We start from the raw sequence: 23,093 nt of genomic DNA on the forward strand, positions 1-23,093 counted from the left end.
GACAAGGCTTTATGTGACAAGGCCTGTGTGTGTGTGTGTGTGTGCAGATGACGATGGCATCATGGCCTGCTGACGTCAGCCCTCCATCTGTGGCCTGAATATAAGGACAAAGTAGATTTGCTGATACTAAGACTATTGCTCATGTTGGCAAAGTGGCTGCAATGGTTCATTTGCAGAGCAGGTTTAAAAAAATCACCTGCAATTCTGTGTGTGCAATGGTGTATACAATAACAAGCATTACTGCAACAACATATGCATAAGAGTCTGCTGCTGAAGATGCTTTGTTCAGCAGAGTTTATTTAAGGCTGCATTGACTGAAGGATGCTCTGACTTTGAACTGAACAGGAGGGGAGAAAACAGGAGCCAACAATCACATGAAATGCAAAGAGCAGGTACAATAGGAGGCGGCGGATGAGATTTGAATGAAAGTTTACACTGTGTGAATTTTTAAGTCACTTTAGAGTGAATCCATAGTCCATGTGTGTGGTAAGGCTTTCACAGAGGGAAGGAGCAGAGCAGAGTTCAGGGATTGGGGGAGGGGTGTACATGGATGTTTTAGCGACCAAGTCACATGTGATTAATGTTGTTTCTGCTTGAAAGGACACACAACCCAGCACACGGTGTGTGTTTATATTACACACCACGATTCTGCTCCTTCATTTTCATGGCACTCATGAGGTAGACTTAGTCCTTTAGATAAATGGATAATTTTCACAGTAGTAGAAGTCTGATGAATTTCAATCCCTCCCACTGGCCTGCTCAACGCTGTTTTAATGGCTTTACTCAGCACAGACTACCACCTGCAGTCCACTGAATTCTCTTTCACTTGTGTGTCCAAGTTATGCCTCATTAACATATAGATTAGATGTAGGGAAGTCACCGTGCTTTATAACCCTTCTTCCCCACTTGTATGGCATCATTATAATGACGGCAGAGGGTTCAGGCAGGGAGGAAGGAGGCTGGCAGAGGTATCAAAGGTTGACACAGAAGCAATGAAGCTCAAGTAAAACCCACAATATGATTGGATATGGTGTCACGGTGTTACAGATGTCAGACTTTAGTGACGAACAATGCAGCACGCACCGACTACAACAGTTCTTCCCTCATCGGCTCTTTGAAAGTGGCTGCATGTGTGTGCTCACAGAAAACTCAGAGTCATTCACACAATAGATGTTTCATGTCTCTGCAATCCAGATCACCCCACCTTAGGCCTAAATTGCTGCTTGAAATGGAATGGTTGGCATTAGGAAAATGTGGTTTTTACATTATATATAATGTGAACAAACCTGGATGAGCTTTGACTTATTTTGGAATCACAGATTTGCAGTTTTGGGAAATATCCATTTGAGAGATAAATGCACCTGAAGATGTGTGTACCGATGTGCCCTTTTTGGACGTTGCATTGAAACCTGTGTACAATGCAGTGTCTCATAGTTCTTTGGGTCTACATCTATGAATACTTCTTCTTTTCATCTCCTCGGCCATGATTGTGCTAAGCTGTAAGTCTTCTTTATGAGGAAAAACAAATCTTACAAAAACAGGTTTACCACATAGTTTATGTTTTGCAAAAGTCAAAGATCCAGTGGGAAATAAAACAGGATATCTGGGGTGTTAGGCTTTGGCTTTTAGAAATGCTGACTCACTTCCCATTTTAACAGCTGCAAACTAAAAGTTAGCTGATGCTAAGCTGAGTGTTCATGTTGGAAAACACTGAATAGTGAAGTACAAATCTTAAACCTAGATGGTCCACATTAGTGTCTGCTTGTTTGAAAGAGGCATTCTCTCTTAAGTGCTGTTTGACTTGTGATAGACTGACTTACATCTGCCACCCCAGGGGGAGGAGCAGGAGTAGGACGTCTGGATTAGGAGCTATTTACAGGCCAAAAGCAGATTCTCCTCTTCTTCACTCACGTGCCTTTTCCAAACACTGTCTTCTCACGACATCACAGGGTAAACAAAACTCTGAGCTAACTCATCATGTCTGTTTTGTATCTGCAGCTCTTTATGAAGACCTGCATTTGCTTTACTTGACCTTAAAATCAAGCATTTACCAAATCGCGGGCTGTGTTTGTCTGACTTGACATTGACTCATTTCTTAAAAATGCTTCAGGGTCTGTGCAGCTATCACAGCCTGACTGTGGATTTTCTACATGTATAATTCTGTTAGAGTCCATGACTAAAAGACTGCATTAAAACACAAGTGGTGACCCAGTTTTCCTGAATGGTAACATCATTTTTTGGCATTGTTGCTGCTTATGTGGCCCACAACAGCAACACAACACTGCAGTGTGTGTAGCTGCCATTGGCGTTGATCCTTTCTTTTCTTTGCTGACATCACAAAAAAAAAGTGCAAATAACATTTATTGTTTGCAGTGAAATATTCCGCTTTTAGGTAAAATTTCAGAAGATGACAGAATAGGGATGGCTTACAGAGCTTATGCTTTAAATTTAGCATCTTTGCTACCATGAGAGTCCTCATATTCTGCTGCAGCCTCTCTCAGACAGAGCTCTTATCACTGCTGGATTCTCCCCCACTGAAACTAGGTCACATATTCACCACATAATTCATGATAATAAAACCTCCCAACAATGCCCCATCTTTAAGGAATTAGTTGATCTTGCTGGGTTAAACTAAACTATTTGTTTCCCTTCCACACATACAGAAAACAGTTTTTTTTTTAGTGGCTACTTAGTCTCACAATTAGCGTAGGACTGTGCTATGATAAATGTAGCATCAGCTGACATCCAGGACTGTGCAGTTCTTGAAGCTAACAATGTCCAACAGAAGGCTACCAGACTTCATAATTTACTGCCATACAAATATGTTTTGATCTGGACTCTATGCCCGCTTTAATAAGTAAGTATTAGAAATGACAGGTTATTTTCCACAGCAGGTGTGAAAGATGTGTATTCTCAGCACTCGCCAAGCTGACTTACTTTCCTCTCTCACATTCAATCTACCTCTCAGCCTCTACCGCTGCTCTCATGTCCAGACAGAGTTATTAAGAACAGTGAACCTGTCAGTCAGGGACAGTATTACATCCTCTGCTCGCCATCTAGGCACATCGATAGTGCAGTTACTTTTTATAAGATGTCACACTATTACTTGAGGATTGATTGAAGTCCTGTGTAACAGATTTCATTGCAGTCCTCTCAATTGTGTTTGAGATATTTGACTATTATTTCAAAAATCAAACTTCTGGTGGTACATGTTAGAGGACCGTGTTCATCTTCTATGGAGCATGAATATCTGTGTCTAAATTCACTGTTTATATGAATCCTTAAGACCCCAGGTTGGATTAATTTGTGGTGTAAAGCACAAAGCAGCCCAATAACCGGGACAGGCACACAGATGGTGGCTGGATCATACAGAGGATTGACCTTGTTTCTTCCTCAGCTCTGGATTTGATTGTGTATAATCCTGGCCCACTGACAGACTGACTGATCATCTGTTGATAAAATTAATGTCAGCAGCTTTTTTTCCTTTGAAAAAAAAAAGAGAATCAAATGAACAACATTTTTTTGTGTTGAAAGTGACCTTCAAGTGCCTCTTGGGAATGAAAGCTGTGAAAAAACAGGCAGGTGAGAAACAAAGCCACAGGCCCGATGCCAGTACAACCTGCGGCGCTTTGAGGAAGGCACGGTCGTTATTATTGTTTTGGCCACTGGGGGGCAGCGGAAGCCGGAAACACGTAACCATTGCTTTGACGTATCGTCACTTAGTAAATAGTTTAGCTAACAAACAGCTGAGCTAAACTATATACTGTAAGATTTGCCAACTACTAGCGAGCAACAGAGGAAATATTAAAGAAAAAACATTAGGAGCTGACTACACCTAAAATAGCAGTAATGCAACCGTTAGCATACAGGCTATCAGAAGAAGTTAAAGTTGCTAATTTGCAGCCAGCAACACTCCTACGCATCCTTTGGTGTCGCGTAACAACGAAACAAATATAAGTCAAACATCCATACTCAAGATTTTAATGTCTGCATGATTGTTTGATGAGACAGTGTACACAATTAGCTGCAACTGACTGTAATATGTGTCGGGTGAATAAAATTAAAGCTAACTTTAAGCGGTTGTAAAAACAGGTGACGTTTTAGTGATGCCTGTCTGTATGATGGTTGTCCCACATCGACCTGAGCTCCCAGATGGTGTGTTTTAAGGCTGGGTGCACACAGTATAGTGGTATATCTTCACAGTCTGTGCAGTGAAGGCTGGAACAATAGGGAGGTGTGGATTGAACTCAGATGGAGCTGCAGTGGCTCCACCGCCTGCCACCCAGTGGGCTGTGTAGGTGGGGATTTGTGCCCCATAGGGGGGAGGATTTTAGAGAGGAATGTACCCCAGTTTTAGCTGCCTGCTCTCACGTGAGCATAAGCACAGGGACAGACACACACAGACACCAAACCCGGCCCTAATCTAGATCTCAAATCAGCACCACAATGAGATTTACAATAATCTGAACTCCCCCAGACAAAACACTACGGTGACTCACAGTCTCTAGAAGAAAACACAAAGGATGTTTACCGTGTGTTCTGCTTGTACTATGGGAGGGCACGGCATGAAATTCCAAAACTCTGGATGTTGTGACCTTTCATAATATCTAAACACTGATTGCATAAAAATGCAAATACCCTGGAGCGTTTTTTACGCGTGCTTTAGGTGTTGATCATTCAGACAAAGAGTGTATGTGTATAAACGTTGTAAAGGTCAACACTCAAGCCTATTTTGTGTCTTGAAATTGTATTCTTATGATTAAAAAAACAAGTGTTGCTGTGATCAAAAGCAGCACCAGTCTACAAAGAGCACCTTGTTTTCTTGCATAATCCTGGCTGCTACTGAGTTTAGCAGATGTGTTTGTGGCTCGATGTTATTGTGTAATAAGTGCAGCAGAGCACAGTGTTTTCCTGAGGGAGTGAGAGGACTGCAGGTCTGAGGTCAACAACACAGAGGTCCCTGTGAACCATAAACAGATCGACCGTTAAAAGGTGCTTCGCTGCATCCCTTTCATTGTCTTGTTAAAGGTCAAATCTAGCCAGGTCCCCTTTGAACCACGTAGGATGCAGGATATTATAGCAGGTACCTGCAGAGAGCGTCACATTGACAGATGATATCACATCTGATGGGCTACTCTAAAAACACAGGGAGAAACAAACCTGTGCTTTCATGGCTTGTCTATCTTTAGAGCATCCCTGCCTTTGTATGATATTGTCGGCTCCGTCTTGTGATCTAGGAAGAAAGGGGGAAGTGTTTTCAGACACGAATATAGGCCACCAATCCTGGCTTATTATTTTACCCTTTAAGCTTGAATTATAAATAATGCAAAGAGACCCCCCCTCCCAATGCACAACAAAACCTCCAGTTAGAATTAAATAGACAAAAAGACCAGCAGCACCACCACCCTTTCTCAAATGGGTATCCCCGTTTTTTTCCTCCCACCCTGTGCACTTTTTTTGGGATTTTTCTCTCTACACCCTGCACCCTCCTCCTCAAGCAGCAATTTCTTTTTTTTCCTCCACCCCCTCCCCCTCTAGTTCTTTTATTTCTGTCTTTCCCCTAAGTCTACCCTTTCATTCTCTCCCCCTCTTGTCCTTGTTTTAAGGATCCCTCGGTCTCTCTGTGCAGTCTGCAGCAGGGCAGATAAGGCAGACAGAGGACAGAATGATAATCATGTTTAGCCACAGAAAAAAGATCCTCTGGCAATGTTCAGTGCAAATATTTGGTGCCTGCAGGAAAAGATGTTTTGTCTGTTTGTTACGGTGTGTCCCCATGTGACTTCATACTGTGATATACAGCATGTGTGACCACAGCATTTTGCAAAGGTGTTTACGTGTGAAGGCAGAAGGATATAAGTGGTTTTTAGTGTTGAATGTACTTTAGACTTTTGGTTTGCGTTCTTTTATTCATGCATTTTGTAAACCCTCTCCTTATCTTATCTGCTGTCCTTTACATGTGCTACATTGCCCTCCTTTCCTGTCCGTTCGCCCCTTTTTTTCCTGTCTCTGTTTTATCATCCCTACTTTCTTTCCTCTCCATTTCCTTCTCATACCCAACTTTCAAAATTTTAGTATCCTCTTCTCTCCCTTTCTCCTCTTTTCTCTCCTCTCTTCTCCTCTCCTACCAAGTGAGAAACAGAGAGGAGGAGGTTCTATCCGGCAGGCTCAGCCCCCTGCGCTCTGACTCGTCCACACCGTGTGACAGGGGAAGGCTGGGCTGTCCCAAGCATTATCTAAACGCTCACACAGCTTCTGACACACAAACATGCGTGCACGCACACACACACACACACACACAACACAGTCACTGCCTGTGCTAGAGCTTGCCTGCGCTGTCAGCTCAAGCCCTCTTAAAGCTGTTTTTCGGCTGGAGATCAGTGTGAGCTAACGACACACAGCTGTCTCTGCTGAACGCAGGGGAAGGACGAGAGGAGAGCAGAGGGAGGAGAAAGGAGGAGAGGACGAGCGCAGGGCGAAAACAACACCACCAGCAGCCTCTTAACTTCTGTCTCTGGCACTCCGGCACTGTCGTTCTTTAGCAGGGAGTGTTTTCTCCTGTAGTTCAGGACTTTTTTTGTGAAAAGGGTAGAAAAAAAGAACAGGAAGAGGGGCTGGAGTTCACATGACATAATCGGAGTGAATGGGTTGCCATGGTGACTCACCCAGGGAGCCTGACCCGTACAGAGTGAATGGAGGGAGCGCCTTGGACACCAAGTGAGAGATAAACTAACCGAGGGGAGTCACCAGAGAGAGAGAGAGAGAGAGAGAGGAGAGCAAAGGAGAGGTGGATAACAGGGAGCACAGAGGAGCAGCAGCAGAGGTTGAGAATGGAGGACGGCTTTTCCAGCTACAGCAGCTTGTATGACACCTCATCACTGCTACAGTTCTGCAACGGTAAAACTAACTAATCCTTCTTCCTCCATCCCCGTCTTCCCTTGGCTGCATGTTGTTTCTCTCACCAGCTGACTAGTTAAACTTGACACCTAGTAGAGGTGTTTGTGTTGGGCTATTTTGGCTGCTTAGCCAGACTGAAAGACTTCAGTTTATGTAGTTCAAACATGTTTCCTCATTGTTGCCCCTAAGTACAGATTGTTCAATAGACGCACTTAGATTAGTCATTAGGCATTAGTCTAACACTATTTGAATTTGAATATAAGTGAAACACATACCCCGGTAGACATTTGTTGAAAAAACACTGCAGATTTAACAGGAAGTCTGTGGAATCAAGACCAGAATAATGTCAACAGTCTGTGTGAGCCAGTGGCCATCAGGAGAGCTTATAAACAAAGAGGGAGGGAGAATCAGAAACAGTCCTTTGCTCACAGCGCTGCCCTGGTTCTGCTTGATGTGATGAAGGGAATGACATAAATGTATTCCTCCCGTGCTGGCAGATTGTGATTGGTTTGCTGGAAGAGAGGATGAGAAGAAGACAGGATACATTCTTCATGTTTTGTCCTTTCTATTATCATTTATGTGCCAGCAGAAGGAGAAACTATACTTCAGGCTGCTAATGTTGTGGGGGGGAGAGGGTGACTCAGGGAAGAGGGAAGGCAGCATGACACATCAGTATGACATCAGTTTAGGATGCAGTTCCATAAAGCACTTGTTTTTCTTGAAAAGTAATGCACTGAGTGAGATCTAGCATTTAGTATTGAAACATACCAGACTCTGTTTAATGCATACTTTTACCTAATGCACACACAAAGGGGATTATCTTTAACACAATAAAAGTGTTGTACTAAAGCAGAGGGACTTAAAACCATGTTAACACATGCTCCACTTTACTTTTTTAATATAAAAATATCATTTGAATTTATATTTTATCCCCTCAGTGTGGTACCCTTCATGGTTATAATATATGTCTGAGCATGTAACTGTGTGTATTTTGGATGTTGCAGTGACCATGTTGTTATGGCCAGTGTAAGCATCATTGATGGAGTGAAGTAATGTAATTGCCATTGGTGGATAATGAAAAAATCAATAATATTTACTGTGCTGTGTAAGCAACAGTCAATAAGGAGGAGGGGAGTACTATTGTCTAACAGAGCAAATCACAGATGCAGAATTGTAGAGGTATATTCTTCAGGGATATTTAGCACTTTTCATGCATAGCTAATGATGATGTGAGAGTAGTTCAAACATTATACATTCACTCATTAAATGTGGAGTTTAAAGGTGAAATGTAGACAAAGAGAAAAAGATCTTGATAAAAGTTGAAGTGCAACCCAAATATTCTTAATTTATTTAAGTCAGAAAAAGGGAGACAAATTTCCTTCAGTCTGTGTCCAATTGCATTTTGGAAAATGGAGCACTGACGTCTGATAAACCAAAGAGCTTAAGGTTGTGAAAATGCTGCCAGTGATAACAACAGAGATAGGTGGTTGGATGGACTTGAAAAACAGGTGCAGCAGTGTGTGAACAGGGTGTACAGTAATAGTAGCTTTGATGACTTCCTCTGAGAAAATGTGTGACCTTTAAAACTCCTACAAATTACAGCGTAGTGGCAGGTACAGCATTGCAGTAATGCTGTTCTTGTCGACGACTTTAGGTGGCAGGTGAATAAGTGTGGTGTCAGCACACATGGTAACCCCTTTTTTGAATTTGGACCTCTATATATTGTGTTTTTTCTCCTATTTGAGTGATGCTAACTCTCCATCCTGTGCTTCTTGCCTTGTCATGGCTGTAAGAAGAGAGAGTGCCTGTGAGTTTACACGGTCAGGTTGTTTTGTTTCTCTCAGCATGAACGCAAATAAAATAAGACATGGTGCTGACAGGCTGTTGCCAGGGATTTTCCAGCCTCCAACCTTCTGCTTTCTCTCTGCTTTTTTTTAAACACATGAGCTGAGGGAGCCAAGCCTGATACGTTGTTCCAATAGACTGCTTAATTGGGTGAGCTTTTGTTAACGCAAGTGTGTATGTTTGTGTGAACAGTTGTGTGTGTGTTGGGGGAATGCTCACACACTACCAGTGCACGAGGAGTGTGATTGAGTGTGTGTTGGGCCTGTAGGCCAAAGTGACATCATACTACTGCTGTCCAGCTGAACCCAGATCCACTCAAAGCAAAAGTCAATGATGTCATTCATTCCCTTTCTCTCTCCCGCTCTCTTGGCCTGTGTGTTGTGGAGCATCCAACCAGACTAATGTTCAGAGACTAGGTCAGCTAAATTGCAGAAACGCGTGCAGGCTACATGCTTTGTACTCACGAGGTCAGAGCTAGCTCAGGCTAAATGAAAATTAGCCCCATTAGACCCTCAGACACACATTGATGATGGAAGTGAATCCTTTAGAGAGGCCCTTTCTGTGTTAAATCACATTTGGAACATGCTGGTTCTGGAGAAGAGGACAGGTCTTTGATTGAATTAGTCTGTGTTGTGCAGCTGGTAATGAGATTGCATTAAAGTTTTGATAGAATTTCCCAATGTCCAATATTACTTTGGCACGATTCTATCCATTTCAGTGTGATGTTATTACCACTTAAAAGTGAAGCAGCTTTCTTGTTTTGTCTGTCTGAACATCACCTCCAACAGTTTACAAACCTTTAGCTCACTGTAGCTGTGTGATTGTAGCAGAGCCCAATATGTTTGCCACAATAGAGAGACTCTATCATAGGCTTTCCTACATGCTCTTCATGTGAGGTTTAAAGGAAATGCTCTTTAGCTGGCTCGCTAGTTACCACTAAAGCCTCTAGAGCAAAATCATCAGTTAATGCAATTCCTCTTTCATTAGAACCTGATGGGTTAATAAGTAAATCCGGCATTAAATCAGTATAATACTGATGATCACAGTCAGGTTCATCTCAGTTTCTTATACTAACAGCTCTATTCTGTTCATTTAGCTTTTGAGCTAATGATGTCTGCTCAGATATGGATCAAACATCTCTTTATCTTTGTGCTCCACAGTCTTACTGTGCATCTGTAGGCGCACTGGCACAGCCCTCACCTCACCAGCACTATGGCACTTACACACACCAGCATGACAGCGGAGGGAGCAGGGCGAAGGAGGATTAAAAAAAAAAAGAAAAAGCAATATGAAAAAAACAGGAAGGAAGTTTACATTAGTAAGAGTGCAGATGGATGGAACAGACGTGTAGCGTGAACAGGGAAATTAACAAAGACAGAGGCCTTTGATGTTTGTCACATGTATTTTTGATGCACATGGATGACATGACCTTATTCAGTCTCCTCCTCTTCTTGGCAGTGCATCTATAGGTATCTCCATCCAAACCCTGATTGACGATGGCACGTGGAGTGGGATTAGGATTATAGCCCTGCTCACGATACTGGCCACAGTGGCCAAAAAAGGATGGCAGGGGAAGTGGCATGTGTGTATTTAGTGTTAGTGTAGTACTTAAGGACAGCAGGGCTAAATCACAGGCACATTTACTTTTTTTTCATTTTCTCCATTAAAAATAGCCTTAAACCTGACTTCAAATAGATCCTTTATTTTATTTAATTCAGTCATCATTAAATAATAGCATTATCTCCTTATCTCCTGTTTTTCCTCCTCCTAACTTCACTCTTACTTTCCTGTCTTTTCCTTGTTATTATTCCTTATTATCTGTCACTGACTAGTAAACCCACTGGCAAGCTTCCTCTGCTCAGATAAAACTCCACTAAATTTTAATGGAGAATGTGTGAGAGCAGGGAGTATCAGGAAATGATGTGTCTCAGTGCTATCAGTCATCAGCAACATGTATCAGAAAAGCAGTCTAATAAATATCGACCTGAATGGGATTACTCATCCACTACTGCTGATTCATTTAAATGTGACATTGATTTCCTATAGCTGTGTCAGTGAGAGCACACACCACCCTTTCTTTTTATTTCCCTCCAGTTACCGACCTCATGCACCTGGATCTCATCCATTTTTTAAACTCTCCTTTTCTTTATTTTGCTTTATTTTCCTTCTTTCTCAGGTTCTTTCCCCCTCATATCATCACTATGTCAGACTCATGCTTTGTTTGATCGTGTACAAAAGTCCCAAGTGCTTTTCTGTTTTTCTATTTTCTGTCTTAATCTGCAGACAGTGTGATATTGAGGCGTGCAACTTGAGCTTCTGTAGTCACCAGTCGTGCTGCCGCCGCCCCCCCCCCCCCTTTACTCGTTATCTTCCTTGTTTTTTTCTCGCTTTTCTCCTGATAAGGTTTGCCCACACTCTCTTTTCTGTGCTGCTTAGTGTAAGATTAGGACATAACCCAGGTTCATACTATGCCGTTTTGCAGGACGGTGTATTAAGTGTATTAGTGACATGTACTGATCTGTATACAGGCAGAGGTCAATGAACTGAGCCTAAATCTAAGCCTGGTCGTGCCTCATGAATCATAAGAGATGTTACAAAGTAGGACAAACACTGAAATAAATTGACAATTGGCACCAGTTTATCAGCAATATCTTATAGGACTTCAGCTTTTAATGTGAAATAGATGTAAGTGCAGAGCAAACAAATATATATCAGTATATTTCTGTGCTTTTACGGAAGTTTCAGTACAATCTTTTGCCGTATTAAACCAGAGGGAGTTCCTTCATTCCTCTTTATAATCCAGGAATATAGAGCTTGGTTTTGATTCCTGCTTTGTATTTTTTTTTTCTGTTCTGTTGTTCTGTTTTTCTGTTCTGTTGTATATTTGGCGTAGTTGTCTTGTGATAGATGGAAGAGTCAGTGGAAACAGCCTCTTGGTGAACCACCAGGCAGTGGATGTAATTTCCTCTCCTGTCCTCCTCTTGTCTTTTCCTCCACTGACACACATTCAAGCATCCTCCTCCCATGACCTACTAAAACAATCAGGCATATAAAGCAGGAGAGTATGAGTTCCTGTGCTAAATATACTGACTCTGCATGTGCGCATGTGTACTCATGCTTCTGACAGTCAAATGCAAAGTAGTAGTGCTTCCCTGGCTATGTGTGCGTGTGTGTGTGTGGCTTTGCATGACTGTGTCGGTCCATCTTCAAGTTTACTGTGTGTGTGCGTGAGTGTACCATGAAAAGGTCAGGGGAAGAAATGCACAGGCAGCAGGAGTCCTTGAACAGTGTGTCACGGATGTGTAAAAATACCTCAGAAGAGCCAGAAACAGAAACATGTGCACCAACAGAAAGTAGGATGCCTTCACTCGGCAGTATAACACTAAATAAGCTCAACTGGGCATTGAGTTCTACCTGTGGGGGAGGGCAACCACTAATAAATCACACACATCAGCAGAATCCCTAAGAGATGCCATTATTTTTAGTTGGGGTTGGGGGGGGTTGGTGTTGAGGCTTAAAGTAACACCAGAGCTTTTCTGGACAATCAGAAAGACACAAGATGGGAAATGATCAGTTTTAAATTCTTAAATCTGAATATGAAAATTAAATTCAAATGAGTATGGGTTAACTCTGACAATGTGAGTGTCAGCTTGATTTTATTTATGGTAATTGTCTTTTTCAGCATATTGTGTCCATGTGGCTAAAGTCACGGCCCAACGGTTTAGCCTCTCCTCACTTCTAAACCCTGGCCAGTTGTGATGTGATCAGATATAATTAACCTCTTGGTGCCCATGGTGCAGCTCCCAGAGGCTGCTCTGCTCCCTCCCTTGCTCTCTTACATCTGCTGTTAATGGAAGAACCATGGGGAAAGCCCCAGCTCTGCCCGTGTGTGTGTGTGTATGTGTGTGTGTATCCTCTATTGCATGCATTTAGCCAGTCTGTAACAGATGGGAAGGGGGAAAAAAAGGAGAATCCTATTAGAAATTCCATTAAAAATAGATTCCTCAAGAACAAGTGCAGAGATGAGAGGAAAGAAGACAGACATGATTATTACATGGGATGTCTTCTTTGGTATCTTCTGGTTGTAGTGTAGCTACAATTTGGTTTGGGTTCAGAAATTCTTCATAATGAACTTCCACTCAAAGACCGAAAAGGCCTGTAATGCTGCCTGGCACATTTTTTATTTGTATAATTAAAAAAGAATCTGTCCTACAGTTTTACATTTAGCATTGTATGCTCTGTGATGATTGAAATTTAGACAGCCGCCACTAAGAGATTGAGATGCTAATTGGTCTATTCAGTGAGCCATGACATGAATTTAGCTTCTGTGTTCCCACTTCTGTTTTGTACTTCAGGTTTCATTACAATGTTTTTGCTAAAGTTGGCAAGATCTGTTTTTCTCTAGGTGTCCCAATAGAATGCAAAAAAACTTAACAACGTACTGTAGATTTTAGTTCCCCTCCATTTTAGAAAAAGATGATTTGAGTCAATTCAGACTCTCAACCAACTTGGCTACCATAGTGATTAATCCCTCTTCAGCCATAAGATTTACATGCATATGTAAACACCAGGTGTCACTGTGACAATTCTATCACTACTTAAGGTTCCCTGCTTTTGTCAGACATAGGAAGCATTTAATTTGACAGAACAAGTACTACAGAAAAATACAGTATAATTGACACCTTTAGAAAGAAACATTTAAACAGATCCATAGCTAACACAGGCTCAGTTGAAAAGCACTGTATGAAGAAGCATGGCAGATTGAGTATGCGAATTTGGAGAAACATTGAAATTAATTGAACTCTATTTGTATTATCTCTTCAGTTTTGTTGTGTAATGATCATGTCAGCTGCCAACAGTGTCACTGTATGTTCTCTTCCATCCAGATGGCAGATACATGATTGGCTCGTGTGGTGACAGCCATTGGCACACAGACCCTGTGGCAGTGTCGCTGTAAGTGTGAGAGACCATATTCACACAGAAATCTGGTCTCCCATAACAACAGTTACTAGATGGAACAACACCAGAGCACACACATACACACACTGGATGGAACAAGTATCCCGCCTCCTGTTCCTTCCTGGTTGTTTGTTACTCTGGGACAAAGCCCTGTTTATGTGGAGAAAGGTTTAGGCTAAGAAGAAGGCTTGTGTCAGAGCCTGGAACCACTGCCAAGCATGACTTAGTGCTTCTGTGGTCCCTAAAAGTCACAGCAATAAAAAGGACGGCTTTCTTCAACTGTTTTATAACATTCTCAGTCAATTCTGTATTAAACTGTGCACAGTTTATGTAACTGTTGTACAGCAACATCCTAGACTATGTATACACAACTGTAAATGTCTATTATTTCACTAAGAATTATTAACTGGGTGATTAACAAGTGGGTGAAGAAGAAGAGTTTCATTTCAGTGCTAAGTAAAATCTGTCAGTCTGATTTTCCTTCTTCCATCAATTTATTTCCACCCTTGTTTCGAGACTCCATCTGGCAGGTTCACAACAGAGGAGGGCTGACATATTGAGGTGAAAGAGGTTAGAATGTGAAAGTGAAAGAGAACACAAATCCAGCCTGCTGCTAAGCTCAAGCCCCCCTGAGTTAAAGGATCACTAACTTTCAGCAAGATCTGCTCCACATATCCAGCATAATCCCTCAGCCACGCCGAGAACACTTCCTCTTTGAGAGGAGAGTGTGTAGGAGGGTGTGTATTTTGTCACCTTGTGAAGGGATATTCATGTGTATGTCAAAGTCAGGAAGGAGTTGTTCATACAGTAACAGGGTTCTGTCTGTAAATAAGTGTTTTATATTCCATTAGTTTCCATTAGTTATGTGTCTGGTAAGGATGAGAGAAACAATGTGGCTCCTTCTTGACCTGGGTTTGACCTCAGGAAGGATGCAACAGATGGGAGGAAGGACACGTTTAACATGTTTATAGAAGGACAGTAGAAACTCTCATGGGGGCTGTTTGACCTTTTTTTATGCTCCTATTCGACCCAGACACACTCTTTTGTGACCCATACAAACACACAGCTCCATCTAATTCTCCTTTGGCCTCGTCAGTCTTTTTCAGTGCTGCTGTTTTGACATAAAAAGAAAGCTCTCCATGTCTCGTTTCTCCTTCTCTCCCTCTCTCTGCATGCTGTCTGTTCTCTCCTCTTTAATCTCCCCCAGGTTGTGTGAGGGCTTCCCTTTCTCTGATCCACCTCCGGTTATTTATATCTCCTAAGCCGCGGTCGAACAGGAGCCACAGTCAGAGACAGCTTGTAAAGCAGCCGTCTGTCTTCCTAATCTGACCGGTTGATTAGCTAAAACTCCTCTGTCAGGTTGTCCGCTGCTCACTGCAGGTGACATATTGGATTGACGATACTTTTAGTAACTCTTTCTTTCTCCTCTCTATCAATAGGTTTTGAGTTTTTCTGTGCGTATAATCAGAAAAAATACTCATTGCTCTATTAATATCCCAGCCTTACAGATTATACCACTTATTTCGACGCGCCTTTCGTGACTCCATTTGGCTGGTTCACAACAGAGGAGGGCTGACATATTAAGAGAGAGGTGGAAGAGGTTAACGTACCAGTTTTTCCCACTTTAATCTATACTGAAATGTTGGATTCATTATCATGTCAACTGTCATGGTCTGGATTGTGGAAAGAGACACTGCTATTTTCAGTTTCAGTTGGGGTGAGCTGTCCCTTTAACGTCATAATGTTAGCATTCTGACATTGTGATTTGGTTCATGTAAAGGGCCCCAGAGATGCTAGGAGGTCTATATACATTTTTACAAGGATATTTTTTTTGACCCACCTTCATTCATGCTCATCCAAATTCATCATCATCTCTCTCTGCATTCTGTCTGGCTGTTTGTAAATGACTACCTCCTTTAATTCCTTTGTGTCACTTGACTATGATTAGGTGCACACTTTCATTAGTGAGGCCAGCAGCACACTGGAGTCAGCTTGTTTAAATTGGTCTTGGGAGAAATGGTTGTCCTGAAGGCACAATCTGCAGCAGCTGAACAGGCACTGTGGCAGCGTACACCTGGCCGTGTGCATTCAAGTTATGAAATTAAAACCAGCTGGAAAGGTGCTGCTCCAGCAAGTAAATAGATGTGCCAACAGTGGTGATATCAGTGCTGCCTTTCTCTCTCAAAAACAAGAATAGTTGTCAAAATGTTGTGACAGGCTGTTTCCTGCAGCCTGTTGGTTCTTTGATCTGTTGGCTTTCTGCAAACATTGGTTGTGGCTTTTCAAAACCTCCCATTGTGGCGCAGCTTAACCTGGCAGCTGAACTTTTCCATCAAGTCCATTTAGCTTTATTGTGTGGCTTCTCTGCACCACTGAGTAAAAAAAAACAGACATCAATAACTCTGTTTGACAGTGTGTTATTGTGGGTTGTGTACCTTGAATGCACAGCGAGAGCTGGTATCATGACATTTCCTCCGAGGGAATGTGCTTCGCTTTCCCTGTTTTTTTATTCTTCAAGTGTGTATTGATATCCTCACATCTTATACCTAGTGAATGAGTGAGTCAGCTGAAAATCCAGACAGCTCAGATCAGCACAGGGCTGACGCAGAAGATATTTTATACATGAGGTCGCTGTGCATTTCTCAAAAAGTGAGACTGCACCCTCCATGTTGATCCTAGAACTGTTTTACTCTTTTAGCATATTGATTATTGTGGTTGATAAGAGTGCAGAAGGAGGAAAGAGGGTCATGGCATGTATGCATGCTCCAGTGTTCATTATTTATGGCAGTGAGGTCAGTAAATGACTCAGAAATAAGGTGGAGCTGTAAGCAGGGGCAGGTCTGGTTATTTTAGGGCAGAAAAAAACAGACTTGAAGAGAGTGCCTGCTTTCTATTTGCCCTTCATTGAGTCCCTGTGGCTGAAGTGATGGACAAGCACTTAAGCAGGCAGGTGGTCCTGCCAGAATGACATCGCCTTGCAGAGGAAGGTAATGGGGAACAGCATGTCAAGATGCATTAGGGTGAGCAGATAGATATGCTCAGAGATCCATCTCAGATTTGTGACCCAGCCGCATATTGACCAGATAATGAAAGAGAAAGTCAGAGAGAAGACTGACAGAAATGACACTGGAAATTGGCGGGGTGCCTTGATCTGCTTTTGTGGGGATGAAAGAGGAACACTGGTGTCCAAGGCTCCATGTGCTGATGGATCTCTTGTTAAATGAAGATTGACATTTTACTGAAACTGATTCTCTGGGTGGAAAGCATGTGACCTGAGCCCCGGAGAGTGCTGTCACATCAAGAACAGATTTAGCCAATTCCACACTGTGTGGCTCTGCTGTGGTCACTGCAGTGTCACGCCATCAACACATATTCATTTGTGTGCGAACACACTCCAAACTTCACTGACCTTTCCTGTTATTCGATGTAACTCGGAACATTAGTGGGCGTTAACTTGCCTCAGATGTTAGGGGAGCAGGGTGACAGACGGTGGATGTTAGCACAGAGCTGGGAAATCACGGCTGTGACAGCCAGTTATTGTACTTGGACGACTGATGGTATCATGCTGTCATTGTGTCCGTGTTGGAAGCAGACCCACAACAGATGCTGAACAGATAATAGAAGCTTTATCTGGTGATACTCACCTTTCATGTGAATATGAACAAGCACTGCTGCAAAGAAAGCACCTCAGGTGAGCAGAGTGTTATTACGATCCAATTTATTTGTAGAAAAGGCTTTTGTCTGTGTGTGTTGAAAAGAAGGCATAAGAGTTGCATCATGTGTTTCAAAACAAGAAAGCATTTCCATTTTAATATACTGAAGTAGACATATTTTTATGGCACTTTCAAAGTTTTTGGTGTGGGGGTTTTATAATGGAATCCTCACTCGGTGGACAGGAGAGAATATTATATATTCCACAGTGCCTACAAACAATAGCTCAGTATAGGATGTTTTAGGTTTTGTTTTTAAAAGAAGGCTGTCATGCAGTCTAAAAATTGAAGTTTATATTGTATTATGTTTTTATTTTTTGCTTTAGGGATGAAGCAGGTGTAGTTTTGGAGATGTCGGTCCACAGTGGTGGGTGAAGCAGGGCTGTACAACAATACACCCTCAAAATGTTGTTGGCAGTGTCATCTGTAGTTTTGTTGTTTTCATGGGAAACAATATTTTTGTAAAATCTCAAGAGAGTAGTTATGATTTACACATCCCTCTTTAGGAATACCAGTAATACAGTGTATGTAAATACAATCTGTAGAATAAGCCATTCTGCAACTATTGAAATTTCCATTTTCTGTTGCAAATTTGTCATGTGCTAAATGCACCACTTTACCATCCTATCTAATCAAGTGTTTCTCTAATACATCTCATTCAGGCAGCAGATTTTGCTCACTAATGGAATTTGCCCACTCATAAACAAATCTGTGAAATTGCTTTTCTTGCATGCCATACCAATTAAATTACCTATTGTCTGACCTCATGGGATTATATTGTTATGCATAATTTTGATGCATAATAAGTATAACAAAGCTACTTCTATACTTAATAACAGCATAGAGTGCAGAGTGAGTTTACTGTTAATATTTCTAACAGTATGCTCATATTACTTTTCCAATAGTACTGATGAGGAGGAGGTTTTTTTTTCTGGCACTAAAGATGCAATAGATGTACAAAATCTTTTAATCTTCCAACCAGTATTTGAGCAGAGGCATTGGTCAGGGATAAATCCTCTGAGCAGTTTTGTTTATCATTAGACCACTTTATGCTTTCACCATGGTGACTCAAATCAGACACATTTCAGAGTGCTTGAGACACTGTTGTACTTGATTGTTTGAATATGATATTTACAGAGGTCAAGAGATTCTTTAGATTTCCATAATGTTACCAAGTGTGTAAGGCGGGGTCTCAGCAAAAACAGACTGCAGATCTGCCTAATCACCAGATGCCTGTTCTCTAATGCATAATGCATCAGACTGTTATTACAGGTCTGCTGGGAAAACACAGCAGTGATTTAGATTAATATTTCATCAAACCGCCGTGACATCAAAGGCTCAATAGAGGAGTATGTGTGTGCATGCCTGTCTTATCATTAATGAAGTGGACCCCGGTGGCCGGTGCTTGGCTTGTGTCTGGGGGTCAGGTGGAGAGGTGACAATAGGTGTTAAGTTAGTATAAAAAACAAACTCATGAATAAAGCTTCTAATAGAGAAGCAGTCAGCTCTTTGCATCATAGGGAGAGGCTTTCACAGTAAGAGTGTGAACATATAAAAGAATGAAAGTGAGCTCATAGTCTGAAAGACGTTTGATGCTTGTATCCCATTCCCTTTCTCATGTGTGCATGAATGAATTGTGAAGTCATAAAAACAGTGATAAGTTGGATTATTTCTAACATGAGCTAACTGTGTTTTCTCAGATGACAGCGCGTCAGCGGCCAGCAGTATGGAGGTGACCGACCGCATTGCCTCCCTGGAGCAGAGGGTTCAGATGCAGGAGGATGAGATTCAGCTGCTTAAGTCTGCTCTAGCTGACGTGGTCCGCAGACTCAACCTGTCTGAGGAGCAGCAGGCCATGGGGTCACGCAGAGGACCCACCAAAGGTAACCAACAGTGCACGCACACACATATTTTGGGAGAGTCTTCCTTTTTCCTTCCTTTTTTTCATCTTGCTGAACTGTCTGTGTTGATCATGCTTACTTCCAACACTCACTTCTCCTTGCTCTGACTAGTTTTCAATCTCTCCTCCCTCATGTTCTCCCTTTTCCTGGACTGTGTTGTGTTGTATGTAAATGTGCATAGACCCCGCTATGATAAGAAAATCTCCGTCATCAGACAGCAATGTGGGGAAGCCAGGTAGGCTGACTGTACTCTGTCTGCACTATCCAGGTCTGGTGTGCACATTTCAGTCACTGCCTGCCCTGCTGTATGTAATATTTCACTAGTCATGTTTAGAAATACACAGTTCTCAGTTCTGTATTTGAGTTTATGGATGAAGATAAGGGACTTAACTCACAGAGCTGACACACAATATTCATATTCAGCTACACAACAGTTTCTTTTTCCAGTAAAGGGCATAAGCCATGAATTAACTTAAAACATCACCACAGAGTGTTTCCCACATTATTTCTCTCATATCACACAGCTGATTGCACTACTGAGACTAGAAGTACTTTGAGAAATGTATTCATCCTTAACAAATAACCTAAACAGTCTAATGGATGCACTGAGCATCAGATATCAGTTGAAACAATAATGGGCTTTTCTCACATTTTGTTGTGGCTTTCATTTGTTACAGTACTGCATGTGTGATGTATTTAAAAAAAAGTCTGTCTCTGAAAAAGTCTCTTCACCTCAGAGGCGATCTCAAGCCTGCATGTGAAATCAACTGCACTTTATGAGCTTTGTGTCTTTAAAAATGCATTTAAGTGATAAAGCAGAAGCAGATTATGATTCTGACATGCTGCCAGGTTTGGTCTCAGGAGCGACTGTGGACGGATGGAGTTTCAGTTTGATCGTGGAGCAGAAGGATGACTCGGTCTTAGAGCTGCTTTCTCTTATTGTTCTCTGCTTTTAGCTGCAGGGAACTAGCAGCCTGCTTCCCTCTGCTGAAGCTCAGTGATCTGCTTCAAAAGCTCAAACCAGCCACACAGACTGCATGTGGACAGCTGTGAATACACACATAGAAATACACACATTTGTCTTCTTTAACATGCTTACAAAATTAGAAACCTCAGTCTGCCCCTGCTGCGTAATTACTACATGAAAGATAACAGAGAAGGTTTGTGCACAGGCCTGAGTGTACATGCATGGATGTGTGTGTGTCTGAACGAAGGAGTGTCTCTGTCAGATGAAACGGTGTCTATTAAATATTTATCACTGCAGATAAAGCTGCAGCTTGGATTTGTTATTCTGTGCCTGACTGACATGTGCACTGTGTGTGTGTGATTGTGTGTCTTTGTGTGTGCATGTACTCTTTTGTACAAATTTATTGTAATATAGCACATTTTAAAAAGGTTGCTTGCGTTGCATCTGAAGATGTTGATGATGTTTATAGCTTGATTTATATACAGTAACCTGATGTGCACCTCCACTGAAATGTAAACAAAAACATTATGCACCCTCTTGTGGTCTTTTGGATGAGTGCATGTTAAATTCCTTGGTCATATGGGCACTCATCTTCATGACAACCGTGAAAACTGTGGAGAAGCTTGTTGTAGATGGTGTGTATTTGCTTTGTAGTGTTTGTTTAAAAACTGTGAGCGGGGAAAAAGACAAAGTCAGTCTCTAATACAGGACACCAACCGTACTATTTGTTAGAGGGCATTGTCATTATGGCCTTAGTATGATTCTGTGAAGATTCATCCAGGTCATTGAAAAAGGCAACTTTAAGTTTCTTGAGGACATTTCACCCCTTCACAAAGCTTCAGTATTTCAGGGGAGTGTGGATTTATATCAAGGACATCTGTGGGTGGTGTGTGGGGGCTGAGATGACTAAGTCTTGTTAACAATCCAAAACTCTGGATAGCATCTTTAATTCTTCTTCTAGCTTGGGAATGAGTGTTGAATTTATAACAAGACTTCAGAAGTCATGTGAGTTCTCAGGGGACAGACAGGACCAGCTGCCTTTTGTTTTTAGCTGTTAAAAACTGTGAGGAGTGGCGACCTTAGAAGAAAAAAAAACTTCTTAAGCACACATAAAAGCACACTTGGGTTCCTTTGTTTCTTTCCTGGCTGACCACCTTTAGGTGCATTACAATTGGAATCAGGAGTATTTCTAAAATCTCCCATCTCCCTCTCCAAATGCAGCAGTTGACCCTGACCCTTTACTATTATTACTTTTTTTCTGAAGACATCTTTCCATTGTTCTTTGTCTTCCAGCCAGGCCAATGATTGCCACCCTGCCGTTACGGCCCACAGTAAACAATGGCACAGTCCTACCAAAGAAAAGCAGCGGCACTCTGCCCTCCCCATCTGGATCTGGATCCAGAAAGGACACCAGCACACCAGCTAACAAGAGGTGAGACTGAACATAACCCATATCTTTACCTGTATCGAATGACACATTGTGGTACCATTACAGAGGTTGCTGATTTCTGATTCTGTGGTGTTGCTTTACTGAAGCTTCAGGCCTTGTAATAAATGTGTTGTAGCCAAATAGAGCATCATGTTAGCCACTTAGGCCAGTTTTGTGAGGTCCTATATTTATGTCTCTCCAGACATTTCTTCTGCCTGTCTCAGATCATTCCAGCCATAAATTGTGACATTTCAGGCATTTTATCAGCCAAAGCCACTGACATTTAACATGGCTGATAAACAGAGAAGCAGCTGTGTCACCACTGGCTCTTGTCTGTTGTGTATGTGTGTGTGTTTATACATGCATTTGGAACAAGGGTTATCAATCTTGTCTGCCTGGGGAACAATAGTTTTTTCCCCCAATCTCTGGATGACATTACCATAATCAGATGAAGGTCTGCAGACAGCAGGGACCTTACTCCAGTCCAAGCAGATGTTAGCTCCCCTGTAGAGGGGTTGTTTCTCTTTTTCCATATATGCTTTTGTTTGAGCTTCAAGGACTTTTTTCAGTACTGAGAAGTGTTTCCTTTCTTTTAAACAATGTTCACTGACTCTCACTGAGAGGTTTAGGTCAGAGGACAGCAGAAGTAGTAGTTTATTTCTTTGTAGTGATTCAAGTTTTCTGTCATGGTTCAGTCTAGTTGAAATGTCCCTTTAATGTGTGGAATTTGAACTATAGTATGTCTACTTATTTTGAAAAATACCTTAAGGTTTGGTCATTTTTGATTAGTTGTGTCCTCTGTTTATACTTGTGCATCATTCCCATCCTTACTGTCTTGCATGTCCTCTTTCTTATATCTCTCTCTGTGATAACACATCCTTTCCAACTGCTGTGTTATGCTGTATGCTGTTTATGTCTTGTCCACCTACAATGTGATGTCCAGTTTGTCCTCTTTGTCTCGTTCTACCAGAATTCTCTACCTGCCCCTCAGGTGAGAGTGTCACTAAGTTACAGTATAACAAAATTGCTGCATCACTGATCTAATGCATGCTAAACATCATCTTGAAATCACCACCTAACCGATGTTATTTTTTTCCTTCACTAATTTTTTTCATCACAAACATTCACAGTTTGTTGGCTAAATCTTCAGAGCAGTATTTGTGTTGTATGTGTGTGGGATTAGTCTAAACCACAGATTGGTCACAATCCCATCAGGGCTGGCATACAGCCTTCAATGCCCTGTGGCCCAATTACTATGATTCCTCCGGGGAGAACACAGCAAACAGTCGTTTCTCTCTCTGGTTTCTCTCTCTGTCCTGTTATGTTCTTTACCGAATAAACACTCACTGGCTCTCCAGAAAGGGATAACAGCCAGCGGCCATTTTCAG

At 41.9% G+C, this 23,093-nt stretch overlaps 1 protein-coding gene across 10 annotated transcripts in view; it reads left to right on the forward strand.

Moving 5' to 3' along the window:
• eml1 (EMAP like 1) overlaps positions 1 to 23,093 on the forward strand; it is a 36,170-nt gene that overhangs the window by 1,701 nt on the left and 11,376 nt on the right. For 4 of the 10 annotated variants that reach the window (XM_028394987.1, XM_028394989.1, XM_028394990.1 and 1 more), the window contains exons 2-4: positions 19,109 to 19,291; positions 19,491 to 19,544; positions 21,570 to 21,708. In XM_028394987.1, coding sequence (XP_028250788.1) covers positions 19,109 to 19,291; positions 19,491 to 19,544; positions 21,570 to 21,708 — 376 coding nt within the window. Of the gene's footprint in view, positions 1 to 6,256; positions 6,895 to 13,625; positions 13,693 to 19,108; positions 19,292 to 19,490; positions 19,545 to 21,569; positions 21,709 to 23,093 lie in introns of those variants that run through there. The other 6 variants (XM_028394995.1, XM_028394997.1, XM_028394993.1 and 3 more) reach the window with 4 other exon arrangements.

The sequence above is a fragment of the Parambassis ranga genome, chromosome 22 (assembly GCF_900634625.1).
Source record: "Parambassis ranga chromosome 22, fParRan2.1, whole genome shotgun sequence".
NCBI classification, from domain to species: domain Eukaryota; kingdom Metazoa; phylum Chordata; class Actinopteri; family Ambassidae; genus Parambassis; species Parambassis ranga.